At 44.4% G+C, this 16637-nt stretch overlaps 1 protein-coding gene across 1 annotated transcript; it reads left to right on the top strand.

The window, feature by feature from the left end:
- The first annotated feature begins 4526 nt into the window (after positions 1-4526).
- Positions 4527-16637, top strand: LOC109909665 (gamma-aminobutyric acid receptor subunit rho-3). The gene is made up of 10 exons (XM_031796594.1): positions 4527-4560; positions 6728-6795; positions 6896-7119; positions 7221-7303; positions 7485-7622; positions 13489-13641; positions 15205-15266; positions 15452-15583; positions 15881-15957; positions 16000-16637. Exons 1-10 carry the CDS (start codon positions 4542-4544, stop codon positions 16184-16186), a joined length of 1143 nt encoding a protein of 380 aa, XP_031652454.1. The 5' UTR covers positions 4527-4541; the 3' UTR covers positions 16187-16637.

Genomic DNA, 16637 nt, shown 5'->3' with positions numbered 1-16637 from the left:
GCCTTGTCTGTGGGTATTCTTTTTCACTGCTAAAACAGTACAGACAATGTGTGAGCAGGCACCTTCTGGGTACAATATATGCTTGTGCTTTGTTAAATATTAGTCAGGGACCATACCATTCTGCAGAATGTTCTTGTATTTGATTTTGACCTGCTGCCATGTCCGTTTTGGCCCGTTCATGTTTAATCTACACACACACACACACACACACACACACACACACACACACACACACACACACTTAATGGAGTCACACTGCAAAAAATTACTTGGTATTTTTGTCTTGTTTTCAGTAAAAATATCAAAAAATTTATCATAGCTTTATACAGTGTGATGGAGTTACTTTACACAATTTCACTCATATCTGCAGTGCATTTCAATAACAAATTTAACCGTTTCATAATTACAGTACAACTGCATTTTTGGAGATGTGAATTAAATATTTGAATTGTAATTGTGATGTTTCAGCGGAGCGGTGAGTGTGTAATTGTGCACTACTTACGCATTCAGGCGGTCTGCAATACTTTGCCACGCTTTTTCTCTTTGCTTTATCACTGTGGCGGTGTTGCCTTTCTTCTTAATTATATCTTTTACCTCCTCGTATGCCTCCATGAGGATTTGTGCTTCCGACGGGGAAAAGTACGCGGCTCTAGTTGCCATGGTAAATCAGTTAATCTGTGATCTGTGGCGGGGTCTATTTGAGTGAGCCGTGAGCGCGCACCTATCCAGGATTGGTTTCACCTGGCTTAATGAATCCGTGTCTGCTCATCCTGGCTTGGTCTTTGTGCAACCAATTAAGCCTGGACGCACATGTTTTGGCTTCATTGAGCTCAGCTGAGTCATTTATCCCGGATGTCTTAATTCTACTTTTGTGCAACAGGCCCCAGGGCGTGACAAATACAAAAACATAGAAAAAAGAACATAGAATGCCCACCCAACTCATACCCTGACCAAACCAAAATAGAGACATAAAAAGCTCTAAAGTCAGGGCGTGACAGTTTCCCAGTTTATAAAAGCAGAAACACTTAACGATCACACATAATGATACCAACAAGTATTCCGCTGTTCTTTACCTCTTTATAACTTTTATTTTAAACTTTTACCTTTATTTTAGCAAAGAGTCCCACTGAGACGAAGGTAGAGACCAAGGGAACCCTGCATGACCAACCATAATTATTCTACATATTAAATACTTCAATCAAAAGTACAAAATGTTGATCAGAGTTATCTGGCTAACTTATTGATTCAGGTCTGTAAAAAACACCCTGGTGTTGGTTTGTGTTCTGGTTAGGATTTTTAGGGTTAGTGTTAGAAAGGAATGGACTAAATGACTTCATATTATTATTAAGTCTATAAAGTGTGTGTGTGTGTGTTCAGTGCTTTATTGTGTATAGCTCTGTAGTGACTGAGTCACTTCCTATAAAAAAGAGAGAAGGAGAGAATGAAAAGCAGACTTGCGTGAGATAGTTACTACCCTGGTCCATTTTAAGAGAACATTAGGGAGGAAGAGGGGAGAGAGGAGGCCAAAGAGAGAACTGCTCCCAACTTCTTTTGAGAGTGAGGAGTTTGACTGGACTGAACCAACGGGTTACTTGGAGAACAAACACACAGAAAAATCCCTGTGCTTTGAGGGAGAGTCAGGGGGGTAATTAGTTCGGGGGTGGGTATGACCAGTGGTGGAAAAAGTACACAATTGTCATACTTGAATAAAAGTAAAGATACATTCATAGAAAATGACTCAAGTAAAAGTCAATGTCACCCTGTAAAGTTCTACTTGAGTATAAGTCTAAAAGTATTTGGTTTCAAATATACTTAAGTATCAAAAGTAAATGTAATTGCTAAAACATACATACGTTTCAAAAGTTAAAGTTAAAGTATAAATCATTTCAAATTCATTGTATTAAGCAAACAAGATGACACCATTTTCTTGTTTTTTACATTTACGGAATACCAGGGGCACGCTCCCACACTTATAATTTACAAACAAAGCATGTGTTTAGTGAGTCCTCCAGATCAGAGGCAGTGGGGGTGACCAGGGATGTTCTCTTGATAAGTGTGTGAATTAGACCGTTTTCCTGTCCTGCTAAGCATTCAAAATGTAACAAGTACTTTTGGGTGTCAGGGCAAATGTATGGAGTAAAAAGAACATAGTTTTCTTTAGGAATGTAGTGAAGTAAAAGTAAAAGATGTCAAAAATATAAATAGTAAAGTAAAGTACAGATACAGTGGCCTGCAGTAGTACTTTTTAAGTATTTTTACTTAAGTACTTTATACCGCTGGGTATGACAACACACACACACACACACACACACACACACACACACACACACACACACACACACACACACACACACACACACACACACACACACACACACACAGTGTAATGTGGGTCAGTGTTGGTTTGGGAGCGATATGTTCAGGGAAACCCAGTGGCCTGCAGGTCCTCTCATAGCACGGCCATCGTACGCATCATTAAAGGGGGACAGAGAGTGACTGATTGGATTAGTTTTAGTGTTTCCTGTGTGTGGTGGACATGCGTGTTTCTCACCTCCAAAGCCAGGTCTCATAGCGAAGTCGTGCTCCTCGATCCTCAGCAGCTGTTCAGACTTAATGAGTAGAGACTTGGTGCTGTCCTGCCGCATCAGTTTATGGTCTATACGCCTGGAAAGACAACACACATTATAAACCCACACACCCCAACACCCTGCAATAGTTGAGCAATATGTTTCTTTAATAGAGAGAACTCAAATACTGATAGATATGTGGACGTCCAAAGACACACACTAATGCGCACACACCTGGACGTAGATGTTAATCCTGTGTAATTACAGTATATGCCATATTTGTATTAATTTGCAAGTGGAGTACAGCCTGATTACTGAAGGGGGTGTGTGTATATATGTGTATGTGTGTGTATGTGCTTGTGCATGTGTGTGTGTGTGTGTGCCCTCCCTCAGTTAGTAGGTTAGTGAGAGATTGCCAGGGCTGCAGATAAGAGGATTTGAGTGGAATTTGTGTCATTCTATCGGCGGAGGAATAGATTAATATTGATTTTAATCAGAGAGAGACAGATTCACTGAACCACAGATAATATAGATGGGGAGAGATAGAGAGAGGCAGAGAAGGTGTCAGAGGTAAACACAGAAAGAGAGAGCAAGCAACTGACGAGAGGAGAGAGAATATTAGAGAGAATAAAGAGGTTCTCCAAAACAAAAACACATGACACGCTGGCTGGGTGTTTCTCCACTTTGCGAGAGAGTGAAAGATCAACGGAACATCAGGACACTTTTATGAGGAGGAAGAGCTAACAACACACTCATCACATCACATCTTGGAGTATTTGAAGAAATGCAGCTATGTGCAGCTATGTGGTGAGTGATCATCGACCACAACCATCAACAGTGCAACGAGGACCACAACCATCATCACTGCAACAGGGACCACAACCATCAACCCCAACCCCTGACTGTGATCGGAGCAATCATAGTTCTATTGGAGTCCCTGCTTTAAGTGACTGTCATTTATTTTTCTAATATGCTTTTATTAGTTAATGTTTCCCTGGAAAAACAGTGACACATGTTATTGTTCTGTGGACTATACCATCTACATAAAGATGAACTGAACTCCTGACCTTTAACTCCAACCCTGACCACATCATGAACGCTGTCCTTCTGGCCGTGAAGTGGCTGTGCTTGGTCTGGGCCGTGACGTGGCCTGTAACCATGGTGACAGGGATCCGTAACCCAGGACGACGGAGGCACAAAGACGTTTACGTTGGGGAGCACAGCAAGAACAAACACAGAGGGTAGGAGGACACATACTATAGGCACACATGCATATCAGGGTTGGGGCTAATTCCTTTTGAATTCCAGTCGATTCAGAAAGTACACTGAAATTCAAATTCTCTCCAATGTTTGGAATTGTAATTTGGTTTACTTTCTGAATTGACTGGAATTGACCCCAACCCTGGCATGCACACACATAACTCCATAACCCTGTAAACCACATACCGCCATAACCCTATACATCCTGTAATTCAGTGGTTCTCAAACCTCTCCTGGGGACACACAACAGTTCCATGTATTTGATCTATTCAGTGCTACAACAGCATTGTGAAATGTCTGGCAGTCCCAAGGAGAGGTTTGAGAACCATTGCTGTTATTTTTTCCTTGCTCTTACTCCCCGACCTGGGGTCCACCTTGGCTTCCAGCTATATCAGTCTTCATGAAGTTACGGAGTGCCGGCCCGGAAGAAGTCTGGAGTGATTCCAGGGAGTAGCTAATTACCAAATTTGGCAGTGTGTGTAGGTGGGAGGGCTGTTGTGAAAACCGCAGGCTGTGTTTCTTCAATCAAACCCTACAATTAGTCTCATTAAAGAAACATATTGCTCAACTATTGCAGGGTGTTGGGGTGTGTGGGTTTATAATGTGTGTTGTCTTTCCAGGCGTATAGACCATAAACTGATGCGGCAGGACAGCACCAAGTCTCTACTCATTAAGACTGAACAGCTGCTGAGGATCGAGGAGCACGACTTCGCTATGAGACCTGGCTTTGGAGGTGAGAAACACGCATGTCCACCACACACAGGAAACACTAAAACTAATCCAATCAGTCACTCTCTGTCCCCCTTTAATGATGCATACGATGGCCGTGCTATGAGAGGACCTGCAGGCCACTGGGTTTCCCTGAACATATCGCTCCCAAACCAACACTGACCCACATTACACTGTGTGTGTGTGTGTGTGTGTGTGTGTGTGTGTGTGTGTGTGTGTGTGTGTGTGTGTGTGTGTGTGTGTGTGTGTGTGTGTGTGTTGGGGGGATTCATAAACAGTAATCTGGATTATAATCCAGGTCTGTTGAAACAGATAGAGGGGTGGGAAATAGGGTTGGAAACAGCCCAGTTCAACCAAGGGTGGACGACAGGCCTTCATACTACCCAAACAGGTCATTGACAGTGAGAGAGAGACTGGTTTGACTGGTTAGTAAGGCTTTAAAAGTAATATAGAGATGTTTATTCTGTTGGTTTATGAGTCACTCTGTGCAACAGGAGGAAGCAGAGACTTAATTACAAGATGTGGTGTGTGTGTGTGGTTTGTTTAATTGTGAGGGAGGTTAATTTAAAACTATGTTTATTGGGCTGAAAGGCTGCTAACATTCAGAGAACATCAACATAATTCACACCCATAAAAAAATTATCAATTAAAACACACACATATAATAATCGCACCACCGTTGATGGCTGCCGTTTTACGGGCTCCTAACCAACTGTGCGATTATGTTTATTTTTTTGCATTGTTTGTAAGTCATTTTAAACATAATGTTGCAGCTACCGTCTCTTATGACTGAAAATAGTTTCTGGTCACCACAACAGCGATTACTCACCTCAAACTGGACAGAGATTTTTTATTTAATGAGTCTAATGTGAAGGATATACTGGTTTATGAAGACAAGGCCCAAATTCCCATCATCAGCGTGAAGAAAAGACGGAGAAAAAGGGGGTGGAGTGTCTTGTAAGAATTCGCCGATGAGTAGGTAAACCACTACTACCCTCTGTATTATTGGCCTGAAGTGCAATCATTGGAAAACAAACTGGACGATCTACGATTAAGACTATCATACCAACAGGACATTAACATCTGTAATATTTTATGTTTCACGAGACGTGGCCGAACGATGACACGGATAATATAGAGCTGGCTGGCTTCTCCGTGCATCGGCAGGACAGAGCTGCTGCGTCTGGTAAGAAGAGGGACGAGGGTGTGTCTATTTGTCAATAACTGCTGGTGCGCGATGTCTAATATTAAAAAGGTATTGTTCACCTGAGATAGAATACCTCATTATAAGCTGTAGACCACACACACCAAGAGAGTTCTCATCTACATTTTTCATAGCTGTCTATTTACCACCACAAACCGATGATGGCACTAAGACTACACTCAACCAGCTGTATAAGGCCATAAGCAAACAAGAAAATGCTCATCCAGAAGTGGCGCTCCTAGTGGCTGGGGACTTTAATTCAGGCAAACTTATATCTATTTTACCTCATTTCTACCAGCATGTCACGCAACCAGAGGAAAAAAATACAAGATCCCCTTTAAACCACACACAGAGACGCATACAATTCTCTCCCTCGCCCTCCATTTGGCAAATCTGACTCTAACTATATCCTCCTGATTCCTGCATACAAGCAAAAACTAATGCAGTAAGTACCAGTGACTCGCGCAATATGGAAGTGTTCAGATGACGCGAATGCTACACTACAGGACTGTTTAGCTAGCACAGACTGGAATATGTTCCGGGATCCATCCAATGGATTTGAGGGGTTTACCACCTGTCACCGGCTTCATCAATAAGTGCATCAATGACGTCGTCACCACATTGACCCTATGTACATTTCCCAACCAGAAGTCATGCTTATATGAAATCCCACTATGCCCTCAGGCAAAACATCAAACAGGCAAAGCGTCAATACAGGACTAAGATTGAATCGTACTACACCGGCTTTGATGCTCGTCGGATGTGTCAGGGCTTGAAAAATATTACAGACTACAAAGGGGAACCCAGCCGCGAGCTCCCCAGGCGAGCTAAATGCCTTTTATGCTCGCTACGAGGCAAGAAACACTGAAGCATGCATGAGGGTGTTGGTGTTTGTTTCTCTGTTTTGGTGTTTTGGTTGAGGAGCTCTGCCGGTCCTGACGAGATGTGTGTGCGTGTCTGTTCTCAGGTGCAGCCATCCCTGTAGGCATTGATGTTCAGGTGGAGAGCATCGACAGCATTTCAGAGGTCAACATGGTATGAGCCTGTGTACCCTTTGTGTATAATCTATACACGTGTGTGTATAATCCACACACGTGTCTGAGTGTGTTTAATCATGAGTGTGTGTTCTGCTCAGGACTTCACCATGACTCTGTACCTGCGCCACTACTGGAAGGATGAGCGGCTGGCGTTTCCATCTCGTAGCAACGTGAGCAGGACATTTGATGGGCGTCTGGTGAAGAAGATGTGGGTTCCTGACGTGTTCTTCGTCCACTCCAAGAGGTCCTTCATCCATGACACCACCATGGAGAACATCATGATCAGGGTCTATCCTGATGGAAGCATACTCTACAGTGTCAGGTAGAGCATCAGTGTGTGTGTGTGTGTGCGTGTGTGTGTTACTATATGTAGGTTTACTGTATCTTATCTATTGAAATATGATTATTATGTGGGTGTTATAGGATCACAGTGACTGCTCTCTGCTCAATGGACTTCAGCAGCTTCCCTCTGGACACACAGAACTGTTCACTGGAACTAGAGAGCTGTGAGTCACACTGACTTACACACATCACGCAGCAGCACACATGCACACACACATATTTCCCCAAATATAAACCTGCACCCACACTAACAATCTTATTGCTGATTGATTGGTTAGACAAATACACACCAAACTCTCTCTCTCCCCCTCCTCCCTCTCTCCCTCTCTCCATCCCCCTTTCTAGATGCGTATAATGAGAATGATCTGATGTTGTATTGGAAGAATGGCAACGACTCTCTGAGGACAGATGAGATGGTTCTCTCTCAGTTCTTCATCAAGAAGTTCCACCCTTCCAGTGGGCTCGCCTTCTACAGCAGCACAGGTCTGTCTGGATATGTGTGTATGTGTTCTGTGTTCCATGTGTCTCATCTCTCATACCATTTAGACCAGGGGTACTCAACTACTATTTGAGAAGGTGGCAAAGGGTCCGGATAGATATTTATCGGCATAGTAACAAACCGCCACCCAGTTTTAAAGCAAATTTCTTGCAATACTACACATTTTGCCATGTCATATGTGTTTTCATATCAAATCAAATGTATTTATATAGCCCTTCGAACATCAGCTGATATCTCAAAGTGCTGTACAGAAACCCAGCCTAAAACCCCTAGGAAAAACTCCCTAGAAAGGCCAAAACCTAGGAAGAAACCTAGAGAGGAACCAGGCTATGAGGGGTGGCCAGTCCTCTTCTGGCTGTGCTGGGTGGAGAATATAACAGAACATGGCCTAGATGTTCAAATGTTCATAAATGACCAGCATGGTCAAATAATAGTAATCACAGTAGTTGTCGTGGGTGGAGTCAGCACATCAGGAGTAAATGTCAGTTGGCTTTTCATAACCGATCATTAAGAGCATCTCTACCACTCCTGCTGTCTCTAGAGAGTTGAAAACAGCAGGTCTGGGACAGGTAGCACATCCGGTGAACAGGTCAGGATTCCATAGCCGCAGGCAGAACAGTTGAATCTGGAGCAGCAGCACGGCCAGGTGGACTGGGGACAGCAAGAAGTCATCGTGCTAGGTAGTCCTGAGGCATGGTCCTAGGGCTCAGGTCCTCTGAGAGAGAGAAAGAAAGAGAGAGAGAGAATTAGAGAGAGCATACTTAAATTCACACAGGACACCGGATAAGACAGGAGAAGTACTCCAGATATAACTAACTGACCCTAGCCCCCCGACACATAAACTACTGCAGCATAAATCCTGGAGGCTGAGACAGGAGGGGTCAGGAGACACTGTGGTCCCATCCGATGATACCCCCGGACAGGGCCAAACAGGAAGGATATAACCCCACCCACTTTGCCAAAGCACAGCCCCCACACCACTAGAGGGGCGCCAACCCAGACAGGAAGATCACATCAGTGACTCAACCCACTCAAGTGATGCACCCCTCCTAGGGACGGCATGAAAGAGCACCAGTAAGCCAGTGACTCAGCCCCTGTAATAGGGTTAGAGGCAGAGAATCCCAGTGGAAAGAGGGGAACCGGCCAGGCAGAGACAGCAAGGGTGGTTCGTTGCTCCAGAGCCTTTCCGTTCACCTTCACACTCCTGGGCCAGACTACACTCAATCATATGACCCACTGAATAGATGAGTCTTCAGTAAAGAGTTAAAGGTTGAGACCAAGTCTGCGTCTCTCACATGGATAGGCAGACCATTCCATAAAAATGGAGCTCTATAGGAGATGTGTCATCCGCATAGAAATGAAAGTTAACATTATGTTTTTGAATGACATCCCCAAGAGGTAAAATATATAGTGAAAACAATAGTGGTCCTAAAACGGAACCTTGAGGAACACCGAAATTTACTGTTGATTTGTCAGAGGACAAACCATTCACAGAGACATTCACAGAGATATCTTTCAGACAGATAAGATCTAAACCAGGCCAGAACTTGTCCATGTAGATCAATTTGGTTTTCCAATCTCTCCAAAAGAATGTGGTGATCGATCGTATTAAAAGCAGCACTAAGGTCTAGGAGCACGAGGACAGATGCAGAGCCTCGGTCTGATGCCATTAAAAGGACATTTACCACCTTCACAAGTGCAGTCTCAGTGCTATGATGGGGTCTAAAACCCGACTGAAGCATTTCGTATACATTGTTTGTCTTCAGGAAGGCAGTGAGTTGCTGCGCAACAGCTTTTCTAAAAATTTTGAGAGGAATGGAAGATTCGATATAGGCCGATAGTTTTTTTTATTTTCTGAGCCAAGGTTTGGCTTTTTCAAGAGACGCTTTATTACTGCCACTTTTAGTGAGTTTGGTACACATCCGGTGGATAGAGAGACGTTTATTATGTTCAACATAGGAGCGCCAAGCACAGGAAGCAGCCCTTTCAGTAGTTTAGTTGGAATAGGGTCCAGTATGCAGCTTGAAGGTTTAGAGGCCATGATTATTTTCATCATTGTGTCAAGAGATATAGTACTAAAACACTTGAGTGTCTCTCTTGAGCCTAGGTCCTGGCAGAGTTGTGCAGACTCAGGACAACTGAGCTTTGAAGGAATACACAGATTTAAAGAGGAGTCCGTAATTTGCTTTCTAATAATCATTATCTTTTCCTCAAAGAAGTTCATGAATTTATCACTGCTGAAGTGAAAGCCATCCTCACTTGGGGAATGCAACTTTTTAGTTAGCTTTGCGACAGTATGAAAAATACATTTCGGATTGTTCTTATTTTCCTCAATTAAGTTGGAAAAATAGGGTGATCGAGCAGCAGTGAAGACTCTTCGATACTGCACGGTACTGTCTTTCCAAGCTAGTCGGAAGACTTCCAGTTTGGTGTGGCGCCATTTCCGTTCCAATTTTCTGGAAGCTTGCTTCAGAGCTTGGGTATTTTCTGTATACCAGGGAGCTAGTTTCTTATGGGAAATGTTTTTAGTTTTTAGGAGTGCAGCTGCATCTAGGGTATTGCGCAAGGTTAAATTGAGTTCCTCAGTTAGGTGGTTAACTGATTTTTGTCCTCTGACGTCCTTGGGTAGGCAGAGGGAGTCTGGAAGGGCATCAAGGAATATTTGTGTTGTCTGTGAATTTATAGCACGACCTTTGATGCTCCCTGGTTGGGGTCTGAGCAGATTGTTTGTTGCAATTGCAAACGTAATAAAATGGTGGTCCGATAGTCCAGGATTATGAGGAAAAACATTAAGATCCACAACATTTATTCCATGGGACAAAACTAGGTCCAGAGTACGACTGTGACAGTGAGTAGGTCCAGAGAAATGTCGGACAAAACCCACTGAGACGATGATGGCTCCGAAAGCCATATGATACCTGAGTGACTCAACAAAATCAATAGGGGCCACCTGGGGGTCAGGGCCCTGGGCACGTAATCTGGCCATGAAAAATACAAGATTTAGATTGGTACGTTAGGCTAACCAGCTATCTAGCTAACATGGGTTAGTTGACCAACTGGACATTTCTGACAGGTTATAAATAGCTCTCTGACATCTATCAGTGAATTACATAACAAGAGGAAACTGCTGATGCACAACCAAATTTCAAAATTGCACCTTGGGCATTACAGTGCCTTCAGAAAGTGTTCACACCCCTTGGCTTTTTCCAAATGTTGTTGTGTTACAGCCTGAGTTTAAAATGGATTACATTGAGATTTTATGTCACTGGCCTACACACAATACACCATAATGTATAATGGAATGATGTTTACAAATTAATAAAAAATGAAAAGCTGAAATATCTTGAGTCAATAAGTATTCAACCCCTTTGTTTTGGTAAGACTAAATACGTTTAGGAGTAAACATGTGCTTAACAAGTCACATAATAAGTTGCATGGACATATTGTAATAGTAGTTTAACTTGATTTTTGAACGACTGCCTTATAAATCTGCCCTCAAACTGGACAGTATTTATCTCCATCTCTTCATTCAAAGACTCAATCATGGACCCTCGTACTGACAGTTGTGCTTTGCGTGATGTATTGTTGTGGCTGCTTTGTGTGATGTATTGTTGTGGCTGCTTTGCGTGATGTATTGTTGTGGCTGCTTTGCGTGATGTATTGTTGTGGCTGCTTTGCGTGATGTATTGTTGTGGCTGCTTTGCGTGATGTATTGTTGTGGCTGCTTTGTGTGATGTATTGTTGTGGCTGCTTTGCGTGATGTATTGTTGTGGCTGCTTTGCATGATGTATTGTTGTGGCTGCTTTGCGTGATGTATTGTTGTGGCTGCTTTGCGTGATGTATTGTTGTGGCTGCTTTGTGTGATGTATTGTTGTCTCTACATACTTGCCCTTTGTGCTGTTGTGCCCAATAATGTTTGTGCTGCTACCATGTTGTGTTGCTACCATGTTGTTGTCATGCTGCGTTGCTACCATGCTGTGCTGTCATGTATTGCTACCTTGCTGTGTTCTTGTCTAGGTCTCTCTTTATGTAGTGTTGTGTTGTCTCTCATCGTGATGTGTGTTTTGTCCTATATTTAAATGTTCTTTTTTTTAAAAACATTTTATCCCTGCCCCCGTCCCCGCAGGAGGTCTTTTGCCTTTTGGTAGGCCGTCATTGTAAATAATAATTTGTTCTTAACTGGCTTGCCTAGTTTAAATAAAGGTTCAATAAAAAAATATTTTAAAAAATGATCTGTACCCCACACATAAAATGATCTGTAAGGTCGCTCAGTCGAGCAGGCAATTTCAAACACAGATTCAACCACAAAGACCAGGGAAGTTTCCAATGCCTTGTGAAGAAGGGCACGTATTGGTAGATGGATAAAAAAAAGCATACATTGAATATCCCTTTGAGTATGGTGAAGTTATTCATTTCACTCTGGATGGTGTATCAAGCCTACAAAGATACAGGCGTCCTTCTTGACTCAGTTGCCGGAGATAAAGGAAACTGCTCAGGGATTTATTTCACCATGAGGCCAATGGTGACTTTAAAACAGTTACAGAGTTTAATGGCTGTGATAGGAGAAAACTGAGGATGGATCAACAACATTGTAGTTACTACACAATACTAACCTAAATGACCGAGTGAAAAGAAGGAAGCCTGTACAGAATAAATAATATTCCAAAACCTGCATCCTGTTTAGAAATAAGGCACTAAAGTAAATTTGCAAAAATGTGGAAAGAATTTAACTTCATGTCACGAATACAAAGCTTGGGGCAAATTTAACAGAACACATCACTGAGTACCACTCTTCATATTTTCAAGCATGGTGGTGGCTGCATCATGTTATGGGTATGCTTGTCATCGGCAAGGACTAGGGATTTCTTTGGTGAATAAAAATAAATGGAATAGAGCTGGGCACAGGCAAAATCCTAGAGGAAAACATGGTTCAATCTGCTTTCCAACAGACACTGGGAGATGAATTCACCTTTCAGTCGGACAACAACCTAAAACAGTAGTGCAAATATACACTGGAGTTGCTTACCAAGATGACATTGAATGTTTCTGAGTGGCCTAGTTAGAGTTTTGACTTAAATTGGCTTGAAAATGGCAAGACTTAAAAATGGATGTCTAACAATGATCAACAATCAATTCGACAGAGCTTGAAGAATTTTTAAAAGGATAATTAGCAAATATTGTACAATCCCGGTGTGTAAAGCTCTTAGAGACTTACCCAGAAAGACTTAAAGCTGTAATCGCTGCCAAAGGTGATTCTAACATGTATTGCCTCAGGAGTGTGAATACTTATCTAAATTAGATATGTCTGTATGTAATTTTCAATCAATTTGCAAACAATTCTAAAAACAGGCTTTTGCTTTGTCATTATGGGGTATTCAAATCAAAATCAAATCAAATGTATTTATATAGCCCTTCGTACATCAGCTGATATCTCAAAGTGCTGTACAGAAACCCAGCCTAAAACCCCAAACAGCAAGCAATGCAGGTGTAGAAGCACGGTGGCTAGGAAAAACTCCCTAGAAAGGCCAAAACCTAGGAAGAAACCTAGAGAGGAACCAGGCTATGTGGGGTGGCCAGTCCTCTTCTGGCTGTGCCGGGTGGAAATTATAACATTGTATTGTGTGTAGATCGGTGAGAAAACAAATATATTTATTCAATTTTGAGTTCAGGCTGTAACACATCAAAATGTGGAATAAGGGTATGTATGTAAGGGGTTTAGTCTCTTTGTCTCAATCTCTCACGCTGTCCCTTTCTTTCTCTCCCCCTCTCTCACCCCATCACCTATCATCTCTCTCTCTCTCCCTCTCTTTCTCTCTCTCTCTCTCTCTCTCTCTCTCGCTCTCTATCTAGGTTGGTATAACAGGTTGTATATAAACTTCATCCTGAGGAGACATATCTTCTTCTTCATGCTGCAGACATATTTCCCCACCATGCTGATGGTTCTGCTGTCCTGGGTCTCCTTCTGGATTGACAGGAGGGCTGTGCCTGCACGTGTCTCCCTAGGTAAACACAAACACACACACCAGGAAACACACCACTGAAAACACCTGGCTACACACCCAAGTTCACATGATTATACTTCTACATAAAATACTTACCATAGTTTATACGCACACTCCTCTCCCTTCAGAGCTCTACAGCCCTAACATGCCTGCCGTCCTCTCCCTTCAGAGCTCTACAGCCCTAACATGCCTCCCGTCCTCTCCCTTCAGAGCTCTACAGCCCTAACATGCCTCCCGTCCTCTCACTTCAGAGCTCTTACAGCCCTAACATGCCTGCCGTCCTCTCCCTTCAGAGCTCTACAGCCCTAACATGCCTGCCGTCCTCTCCCTTCAGAGCTCTACAGCCCTAACATGCCTGCCGTCCTCTCCCTTCAGAGCTCTACAGCCCTAACATGCCTCCCGTCCTCTCCCTTCAGAGCTCTACAGCCCTAACATGCCTGCCGTCCTCTCCGTTCAGAGCTCTACAGCCCTAACATGCCTGCCGTCCTCTCCCTTCAGAGCGCTACAGCCCTAACACGCCTGCCGTCCTCTCCGTTTAGAGCTCTACAGCCCTAACACGCCTGCCGTCCTCTCCGTTTAGAGCTTTACAGCCCTAACATGCCTGCCGTCCTCTCCGTTTAGAGCTCTACAGCCCTAACACGCCTGCCGTCCTCTCCCTTCAGAGCTCTACAGCCCTAACATGCCTGCCGTCCTCTCCGTTCAGAGCTCTACAGCCCTAACATGCCTGCCGTCCTCTCCCTTCAGAGCTTTACAGCCCTAACACGCCTGCCGTCCTCTCCCTTCAGAGCTCTACAGCCCTAACATGCCTGCCGTCCTCTCCCTTCAGAGCTCTACAGCCCTAACATGCCTCCCGTCCTCTCCCTTCAGAGCTCTACAGCCCTAACATGCCTGCCGTCCTCTCCGTTCAGAGCTCTACAGCCCTAACATGCCTGCCGTCCTCTCCCTTCAGAGCTCTACAGCCCTAACACGCCTGCCGTCCTCTCCGTTTAGAGCTCTACAGCCCTAACACGCCTGCCGTCCTCTCCGTTTAGAGCTTTACAGCCCTAACATGCCTGCCGTCCTCTCCGTTTAGAGCTCTACAGCCCTAACACGCCTGCCGTCCTCTCCCTTCAGAGCTCTACAGCCCTAACATGCCTGCCGTCCTCTCCGTTCAGAGCTCTACAGCCCTAACATGCCTGCCGTCCTCTCCCTTCAGAGCTTTACAGCCCTAACACGCCTGCCGTCCTCTCCCTTCAGAGCTCTACAGCCCTAACATGCCTGCCGTCCTCTCCGTTCAGAGCTCTACAGCCCTAACATGCCTGCCGTCCTCTCCCTTCAGAGCTCTACAGCCCTAACACGCCTGCCGTCCTCTCCCTTCAGAGCTCTACAGCCCTAACATGCCTGCCGTCCTCTCCGTTCAGAGCTCTACAGCCCTAACATGCCTGCCGTCCTCTCCCTTCAGAGCTCTACAGCCCTAACATGCCTGCCGTCCTCTCCCTTCAGAGCTCTACAGCCCTAACATGCCTGCCGTCCTCTCCCTTCAGAGCTCTACAGCCCTAACACGCCTGCCGTCCTCTCCCTTCAGGTATCACTACAGTACTGACCATGTCAACCATCATCACTGGTGTGTCCTCCTCCATGCCACAGGTAAGTGACCGAGTGTGTGTGGGTGGGTGAGGAACTAGCGAGTTTTAATTCTTACTCTAGGTGTGTGTGTGTGTGTGTGTGTGTGTGTGTGTGTGTGTGTGTGTGTGTGTGTGTGTGTGTGTGTGTGTGTGTGTGTGTGTGTGTGTGTGTGTGTGTGTGTGTGTGTGTGTGTGTGTGTTTTCCAGGTGTCCTATGTGAAGGCAGTGGACATCTACCTGTGGACCAGCTTCCTGTTTGTATTCCTCTCAGTGATAGAATATGCTGCTGTCAACTACTGCTCTACGCTGGAGGAGATGAGACGACTGAAGAGAGGAAAGGTCAGAGGTCATCCATATTATACCTGGAGCAGAGAGAGCCTGTCCCTGACAGGATATTTGTGAAGTATTCTCTCTGCACAACACTGCTCTCTAGTGGTTAGATAGAGAAAGGACGCCAAGAAATCATCACTCCCAGAAATCATCACAAGTTTCTCTCTAACTTTGTCCCCAGGTTGGAGACGATATTAGTTTATCTACTAGTCTCCATGGTCTATGTGTATACATCTATAGATACACAGTATATCTATATGGAGATGTTATATATCTGTATTTGTGTCTGTCTGTCCCCCCATTCAGCTCCCAACCTCGTACAACACCAGCAAAGCCATGGCCTTTGACGGCTGTTTCCATGACAGTGACATTGAGCTGACCCCGTTCCCCCGTCTGCCAACCTCCATGACCTCCAGCCATCACAGAACTCCACTCCAGAACCCTGAGGACCCACCCATCGAGGGGACACGTCTCCGCCGGCAACGGTCGGTGCAGGAGAACGTGGATCTGCTACTTAGCAACAGCTACTTGATCGACTCGTACTCCCGCATGGCCTTCCCTCTGTCCTACCTCCTATTCAATACCATCTACTGGAGTATGTACTCCTCCTGAGGGACCCTACTGAGTATAGTGCTGGGACCCTACTGACTATAACTCCTTCTGAGGGACGGTCCTACTGAGTACTGGGACCCTACTGAGTATGTACTCCTCCTGAGGGACCCTGCTAAGTATAGGGACCTTACGGAGAATTGACCACCTAAGGGAGGGACCTTACATGGACTCCTCCTGTCGGAATCTACTGAGGATACTACTGGCACCCTATGGAGTATGGACTCCTACTCTGGAGAAGTGTATAATACTGGAACCCTACCAAATTCTAAAGGGCACTTTTCTGTGTGTAATCCAATAATAATGTATGTAGCCCTTAATCTCCCCAGACTAAAACAATAAATGGTGGTCACTGCCAATTAAGGAATATTAACAGAGGGGAACCTTTACAATAGCTAATTGTTGAGTGATTTATTATTTTCAGTTAGTTTAAATTCTGTGGTGAATTAATGGT

This window comes from Oncorhynchus kisutch, linkage group LG18 (genome assembly GCF_002021735.2).
Source record: "Oncorhynchus kisutch isolate 150728-3 linkage group LG18, Okis_V2, whole genome shotgun sequence".
Lineage (NCBI taxonomy): Eukaryota > Metazoa > Chordata > Actinopteri > Salmoniformes > Salmonidae > Oncorhynchus > Oncorhynchus kisutch.
Note: the sequence above shows the minus strand (reverse complement) of the source record. Positions and strands in the feature narration are given on the sequence as shown.